This window comes from Trichoplusia ni, chromosome 14 (genome assembly GCF_003590095.1).
Source record: "Trichoplusia ni isolate ovarian cell line Hi5 chromosome 14, tn1, whole genome shotgun sequence".
In the NCBI taxonomy this organism is placed as follows: domain Eukaryota; kingdom Metazoa; phylum Arthropoda; class Insecta; order Lepidoptera; family Noctuidae; genus Trichoplusia; species Trichoplusia ni.
The window spans coordinates 8,727,625-8,736,212 of record NC_039491.1 but is presented as its reverse complement, the minus strand read 5'-3'; the positions used below and the strand labels follow the sequence as shown (position 1 = coordinate 8,736,212).

Genomic DNA, 8,588 nt, shown 5'->3' with positions numbered 1-8,588 from the left:
CGAAACTATTTTTTTTTCAATTAAAGTTTAATTTCCCGCTATTTGACATCTTTTGGAATTTCTGGCCCATCATACCTGATAAGATCGTGAAGCCTCTTGCTCAGAGATGATCTCGATGAGGCTAACCGTTTTTCAGAACACTTTTTTAATGTAGCGTTTTATTCTTGGATGTATTTACTTATCCGGAGGTTCATAAACATTTAAGTCGCACATAGACAAACATCCTTTACTTATATCACAGTAACGCTTATCCTACGCGAAGATCGAGATCGTTTTTAAATTTTGAGTCTGTCGTAAAAAAAAACATGCAGACAACATCACATACATTGCTCTGAACCCAAAGTAAGTTGCTAAAGCACTTGTGTTATGGAATTCAGATACAACGAAGGTACCACAAACACCCAGACCCGAGACAATGTAGAAATATGAATTTTTACATTGACCCGACCGGGGATCGAACCCGGGACCTCAGAGCTAGCGACACCTTGAAACCGGTGCGTACGCCACTCGACCACGGAGGTCGCTTTTTTATCAGCCGCGCTTAAGTTCTAATGTAAATAGGTATTATAACCGGAATAACATAAACCAGTAGGAATGAACTAGGGAAACACATGTTTCTGATTACGAAGACCTCTTGACGCAATTAATACAGGGCTAAGGGGTGCCCCTTTCTTTAGACAATCTATGGGAGTATGGATTCCCTACAAACAGTAAGTTATTATTTTCTAATCAAACCAATACTGACTGTATGTATTGGTTACTTCCCCCCCCCCCCAATCCAAATGACGTTGTTTATTTTTTAATTTTCATCGTGCACGTTGTTTTGAACTCTACGCTTTGACGATATAGCGTCGTAAAGACAGACTGACAGTTAGAAAGATATGACTAAAATTAACAAATAATTTTATTAGGACAGAGACTTGTAGACAAGAGAAGAAATAAATTTCGTTTTTTCTTTGATCCTAAAAAAATAACTTCCTATTGGTCAAAAATCTTCCGTAGCGATTAAAACGCAATTATAAATGTATTATATTTAAGTGACGCATAGATAACAATGTTTGTGCTAAATATAACACAAATATTATGTTAATTGAGTGACTGTTTAACTTATTTCATTTGTTTTCCTGTTTGCACTGGGTACATATTGTCGTATGTTTGATTTCTTATGCAACAAGTGTTTGTTTATTGATATATCAATACTTACCCAATACGTAACTTTTTAAACGTTTTGATAACCTGTAGCAAGCGTTAAAACAATCCTCTATTTTTAAATCTGTACTCAAGCATTGAAACTCAAGCATTGCATTGAAATTAAGAACATTCTTCAAGTAAAACAATTATTATGATCAACACATTTAAAAAACTAATAGATTAAAGAAATCTACAAACCCACGTTTTTAAATGTCATTCAAATTTTATCAAAATCGGTCCAGGAGTTTTTATAGACGTAAATTGCATTTTCATCGGGTTTGACGCTACTCTGAAAATTTCAGCCTGCTAGCTTATCGGGAAGTGCCTCAAAGTTGAGTTACACAATTTATTGTGTTTAAAAAAGGGAGGAAAAGTAGGCAAACCGTACAAAATCATATTAAGGTCAAAATTCTTTTAGACTATCGTTTTCATTACAGCCGGTTACAATCCGAGAAATAAATTAAACACGGTATTCAAAAGTTACATTCCAAAAAAAATATCGATCATCACCGAAACATTGCCTAAAAATAGCACCAAAAAAAAACAAAAAACTATTTACAAAGAAGAAAGAAACAAGTAACACAACGAAATACAAGAAAACATTTCAAAACATCAAGCCTAGGGTCAAAGTGGCCAAGTGTACAAAGCTATGTAAGTGAGTGTAGGAGGCTTCTTAATGCTGAAGTTACTGCTCCTTGCCTTTACTTACGACTTCGCATCTCTGTGAATAACTTAGTAATGGAGAAAGTGCATTAAAACACCTTTTTAGATAAGTTTTGTTAGTATATAGTTTTAGGCCCTGGAGACTGACTCAGGTTGAACTTAAGATAGAAAAGTTTAAAGTGGACAGGTTTAGAATAATACTCTAAAGAAGTGGTATTTTTATGTTGCTTCATCTAACTAAACTAGAGTTATTCATAAAAAAGAGACTGGCTGAAGTGATAGCTTCCCTTATTAAAGTCGGTTAAAAGCCTAAGAAAACTAGGTAGGTTCAATGTAATCATATTTTTTTTTCACTTTTCATCCTTATTCATTATCATCACTATCATCATCATCAGCTCATATTCGTCCACTGCTGATCATAGGTCTCCCCAATTGCACCCCAATTTACATCCAAAACTAAATGTGCTAAAGACAACAAAAGCAGCATATTCCTAGTACTACCTCAACTCGGTTATTCAATAAAAGAATAAGCTCTTCTTTAACTCTGCCTGAAATTGTAAATTTACATACAACAAAACACATATTTCCAATTACCATTAAGTTAAATAATAACATTAACAAATGCTTGTTTCGGTCTGTCTGAGTTTGAAACTAACGAGACTCTGGGGAGCAAACAATTGTGGACCAGCCACAATGTTTATAAATAAATAAATAAGAACAATTGCATATGCAGACAGTCCCTATTGTATGATCACAATCATTGATAGCAAAGAGTACATTCCCTTAAGCATAACTTTAATTAAAATGCGGCGTCAAACAACTTATTTCGTTGTTTAGAGATGCCGTTGCTTTAATCAATAAAGAAGATAGTTTGTATGTATGGATGTTTGCACGTTTGTTCCTGTTTCACGCAAAAACCACTGAACGGATTTAGACGAAACTTGGTACACAGATAGTTTATAACCAGGATCAACACGTCGGGTAGTTTTCATCTAGATTTAATGATCCCGTGCGATCATTTTGGGGGCAAGCCTGTACCAGCTAGTATTTCTATTATTCTTAACGTAAACAAATAACGCTCAAATATTGGGAAATTACTTTTTGTTTTGGTAAGTCACGTGTCTGACTTGTCAGAGCCAAACATTCGAGTGTTTTCTATGTCATCATTTATAGAAACTTCACGAGGCTAAAGGGGCTGGAGTTCTTGTCGGCGAGATTATAGTAGGCATAATAGTAGCTGAAGATTTGGTTATAAGTATTTAGGTAATGTAAATAAATTGAAGTTCAGGAATTGTCCTGGTTTTACGTAATTTTTCACCTGTCCTTCTAAATAGGGAAGCATTTCTAAAAAATGTGTTAAAATCTGAGATTGCCCTTCCTATGACTACCTTTTAGTAAGAAAGAACCTCGACCACGAAATTAAAAATAAAAAGAAGATTTTAATTTCTTTAGTGAGGCGGATACATAATTGTTTATTTTGTATCGGTTTGCTCACTGTACGAGTGGTTGGCTCCAAAACTAGTCGGTCTAGCTATCTAAATAAATAATTATCTGATTATTTTGTATACAATGATAAACAAAAGTTGAACTAAAGTTTATTACAAAACCATCAGATTGTCCGATTTAAGTCATTTACATTCAAAACCGATAAGTATTTGTCCTTATCCAAAACTAGTCTAGAAAAAAAACCCTTAATTTCCGCAGTATCAAGGGTTTATTTACCCAATAAATCCTTAGATATGAAAATGATACATCATGTTATCAAATAAATAGGTCAGTTGTATACTTACGACACATATTAGTCACTCCTTATCAATGCTTACTGAAAGCAGAGTAGGTAATATTATATTTATCCTCAAATAAGATGTGTTTTCCAGAAGATAAAGGTACTTACCCTTTGCTACATGCAATACAATAAAAGGAACGCTTCAGGAATATAATGATGTATTGTAAATCTTCGTTGGAGAGTGAAACATCAATGTCGACAATTAAAAACATCAAATTCATAGAAAATGAAGTTTATTTTGTTCCTTGTTCTGATTGTCAAGATAACTGTGGAAGCAAAAGGTACGTGTTTATACAACTTTCATAAAACGTCATCTATTCTAAAACTTATCAAAGGTTGTTTCATGAGTATTAAAAAACTCGTAACCATATATTTCTAAAAACATATAATAAAGATAATAACACCAAGACATAACAAAATAATTATCGTGCTCATCACAGAAACATTTGTCTTGGGTGGGAATTGAACCCGATTAATACCCATTAAGTGACCCTGACTGCTATACCGGAGGGTATCCGGTATAGCAGTCAGGGTCACTAAGCATTGTTTCGGAAGACACCATTAGCATGTGGGTTCTGCGTCAGATCCCTCTCCAGGCGCATCCGTTGCAGTCCCATCGGGCTATGAGAGTAAGGGAACAACAATACACGATTTAATGTTTTTTTTATTATTAAATCCTTTATTGGTATTAAACAAAAAAAACATACATTTTATAAACCCACCAAACTGTTGTGACAGTTTGACGGCGGGTCAGTGTATTGCGCAAGTGCTTAGTGACAACAGACGTCATAGCAGATATATGTCAGTATATTTGTGTTTGTCTGTTTGATTTTGACATATCAGGTGTAAGTTAAAAGTCTTTTGAATTCCTGATTATAATTGTGTAAATCTGCCAACTTTACGTCACGAATTTAGACGGTTTAACACACTCGTACTTCGAAATTTCAACTACGTTTTAACAAATCAAAATCTGACATCGTGCCAAGTTACCACAACATAGGAATAACGTAAACAATTATTCCAAGCAAAATTATTTTTCCTCTTTTTCCTTTCTCGTGTCAACCGACTTCTTGCTTCAAGTTCAGGAATTGTCCTGGTTTTACGTAATTTTTCACCTGTCCTTCTAAATAGGGAAGGATTTCTAAAAAATGTGTTAAAATCTGAGATTGCCCTTCCTATGACAACCGTTTAGTAAGAAAGAACCTCGACCACGAAATAAAAAAATAAAATGAAGATTTTATTTTTTTGCAGATGGAAATTGTGGAGTAATCCCAATAACAACATGGGGTAATTCGGAACTGTTAAGAGAGGAAACCTTGCCGAACCCTATACATATCGCGATAATACAACACACGGCAACAGCAGATTGCATGAGCGATGAAGACTGTGAGAAATTGGTTAGAAGCATCAGATCTTACCACATCAACCACCGAGGGTTCACTGATATCGGACAATCGTGAGTATTAAAAAGATGTTTCTCTTAAAAAAACGACTTCCACAGGAATTTAATCCTTGTGTCGCGGAGGGTTTTACAAACATACAATTAACATGCACAAAGACACCCAGACTCAGAACAAGCATTCGTGAATCACACAAAATTTTATCCTACGCGGAGATCGAACGACACGTCGAGTTTGGAGTAGGTTTGGTGTGGTGACCTCAACCACTCGGCTATCAGTGCAGTCATTTTAAGATACTATGAATAGGATGGATCTGAAGAATAGAGAAGAATTGAATAAACAAATGGGGGTCTATGCCCATTATTAGGTCATTCAAGGCTGATGTTGATGAAACTATATTATATCACCCTTTGGATGACAGTTAGATAACCCCTCAGGTATGTCCGCTATTGTATATTGTTCATATCTGAGAGTAAAATAAATAAATAACAAAATTATAAAATAAATATACAAAATAAATAATAGTAAGATACATCACATAAATATAACTTACTAGGCAGCCGACTTCATCAGCTTGGAAAAGTTACTTAAGGCAATTAGAAAAGATTGAAAGAAGCAAAATTGACTGCGTTATCGTTTTGATTATATATGTATGGTGTGTAGGTGATAAAACGATACCACAGTTAATTTCAAAAAAATACATTTCCAAAGTTCAGGCACAAAAGTAATCACAAAATCCATAGTGAATACAATTTGAACCTTCTTCAACCTGCAAAACAAACAGCCCAATATACTCACTGCGTATGACGTTGTATGTCTGGAGCAGAAGTTACAGAAATAGCCAATGACGTCACAGTGACAGGTGAACAACCTCTACAACCCATAGAAATCACTCCATACCTTGGAAAATGTTAATAATTCGTATCAAGCGAATTCATATTTAAAAGAGGCTTTAGTTAATTCTTTAATTAATTCAGTACTTAATTACAAAGAATAATCTTAAGAACAATTAAATGCTTGGGCGAAATCTAAATGGATAGCCATACAAATGCCATGCAAGCAAAATATATATTTCATTTTATTTGTGCTATTAATAATTTTATAACGAGCAAATGGCAATCGTCCTCCTGTTTAAATATGAACGCTATGGAATCACAAAAACAAATACAATTGGAACAAACAAATATTTAAAAATGTAACAGTTTCATTTTAGAGAACATTCCATATTAAAATTTAAAAGCATTGGAATTCACTCTATCCCGGTTAGTGCTAAATATAAGCTTAAATCTATAATTCATTGTCGAACCACTATCATTGTTTTTCTACTAATATTAATAGCTTATAAATGAAGTATTTTTTTCAGTTGTCTCTCTTTCACAACAATGAATAAATATGATTACTTTAAAAGTTAGTATTCTCTCCTATTTTCCTCCATTTTAAGAAGTTTTGTTATTCCTCAGGTTTCTGATCGGTGGCAACGGCAGAGTGTACGAGGGTGCTGGCTGGCATCACGTCGGAGCCCACACCAAGGACTACAACAAAAGGGCAGTCGGCATCTCGTTTATTGGCGATTTTAGATGTGAGTATGACGTCGATACTTTCCTTACTACATTGAAACACGAAAAGGAAATACTTACAAAAAAAAGCGTCCCTTATTTAATTTGGGCAGATGATGATAACTTTGTAAGACGTTTATTTCTGTTGGTTTCCTTGAAAACAGCTTTCCATTTCGTTCTCACAATATGTGCAGTGTTTCCTTGTTAAAATCCGAAAAGCGAAATTATTTTTGACGTTTATTCGAAAAGTAATTCTGAAAAAGATCCTTGCTTGATCCCATCACACGCTGACAGATGAACAATGAAAGCAAACAGCAACTTATTTGCCAGTTTCTCTTTATTTTCCCCTTTCTAAAGAACTACATAACATAAAACATACCTTATATTCGTAGCCCCATTCCATATGTATTTCAATTCATGAGGGTTTTACTGTATGCGATGATAAATGAAGATCTTTATCATAATCAACACCATGGCTGGTGTACGAAGCATAAAGTCTGATTAGTGTAAATTGAAGCGAGTATCCCTCGCAATAATTTTAAATTGGACCTTTGAAGTGACGCAGACTCTCGGAGTTTTAGCTTGATGACAAACTTGTTCTCTGGGTGGAGTGGAGTTAGGTTTGTATATATGACATGACTCGGCAAACGTTGTTTTGTCATATGTATAATGTTGAGGGATTTTTTGGTGTAGGAAGACATACATACAGTAAGTGTTTGTATTGTCAAAATAGGTAACTAACTTGACATTTATAGTCATAATGAGATTGGACTAAAGCTAGTTTAATGTGACTTTTGCATCTTAACCCATTTGGATAAGAAAATTATGGATTGGAAATAAAATCTCTACGTCGAAACAACACGACATTGAGATATTCTTGAAACAAATGTTTACAAGATCAAAAAGTTACAACTGCGTCATGGTATTTATTTATATTTGAATGTTCCAAATAGGATGAAAGACAATTTATTTCTGAATGTTTACATTTAGAAATATTAGATTTAAGAACGACAATACTCGAAATGTTTAAACACATGTATAATCGGAGGGCTTCAAACATTTACACAGCGTCTAGAACTCGCCAAAATAAAAGAGTACTCCTCGCCTGTAAAAATATAACACGGCCTTTTTTCTTACAGCCAAGATCCCATCGCCTTCGGCTCTAAAGGCTCTCCGCAGTCTGCTAGCATGTGGTGTGGTGAACAAGTATCTGACGGAGGGATACCATTTAGTGGCTCACAGCCAGCTGTCACAGACTGACAGTCCTGGGGAAACGCTGAGGAAGCACGTGGAGATGTGGCCGCACTGGCTGGATCATGCAAGAGAAATGCTAGTCTAAAAAAAAAATTGAAAAATTTTAAATATCCACGACTTAAATTTTTCCATTCAAATTTTATCAAAACCGGTCCAGTCGTTTTTGTATTTTTAAATTACATTATTATCCGGGTTGAGGCCTTGAGGCTACGATGAAAATTTCGTCCTGCTAGCTTATCGGGAAGTGCCTCAAAATTGAGTTACAAAAATTCGCAACGAAAGACAGACAAACAAGAAAGTGAGTGTATAAAGACGTTAGAAAATATAAAACTTACATCAACCAACTTCAAATTAAAAGTTCTCAGTCAAACTTGGTGATACTGAAGAAAATAGTTTCGTCTCGTTATACTTAGATTAGTTATACTTAGTTAAGTTTGCTTCTGGTGATTGGATACAATGTCCAAAGTAGCAAACTAAAAGTAATACCTGCATTCGGACAAACATGTACCGTGTATATTATGTAACAATTATATTCAAAACTATATTTGTTATATTAAAAACGATGTTTTTTAAAAAAAACCACTTGAAATTCTTTACATCTCATGTGTGAGTTAATTTAATAGTGTCAAGTAACTGACAGTAACAGTATTAATAAAAGATAATGAACCAAACAAAATGCGTATTTCTTTAACCTTCCGACAAAGACTTGAAAAAAAATTTTTTTTTTTTAGGTATCTA

General features: G+C 34.3%; 1 protein-coding gene across 1 annotated transcript; it reads left to right on the top strand.

The window, feature by feature from the left end:
- Positions 1–3,863: 3,863 nt before the first annotated feature.
- On the top strand, positions 3,864–7,973 carry LOC113500570 (peptidoglycan recognition protein-like). Its single transcript, XM_026881417.1, has 4 exons — positions 3,864–3,921; positions 4,892–5,096; positions 6,501–6,619; positions 7,736–7,973. Exons 1-4 carry the CDS (start codon positions 3,867–3,869, stop codon positions 7,933–7,935), a joined length of 579 nt encoding a protein of 192 aa, XP_026737218.1. The 5' UTR covers positions 3,864–3,866; the 3' UTR covers positions 7,936–7,973.
- Positions 7,974–8,588: the final 615 nt, after the last annotated feature.

Coding starts and splice junctions, on each gene's coding strand:
- LOC113500570 (XM_026881417.1), top strand. CDS start 3,867: ATGAAGTTTATTTTGTTCCTTGTTCTGATTGTCAAGATAACTGTGGAA. Junction 3,922..4,891: donor GATAACTGTGGAAGCAAAAG/GTACGTGTTTAT, acceptor ATTTTTTTGCAG/ATGGAAATTGTGGAGTAATC. Junction 6,620..7,735: donor GTTTATTGGCGATTTTAGAT/GTGAGTATGACG, acceptor TTTTTCTTACAG/CCAAGATCCCATCGCCTTCG.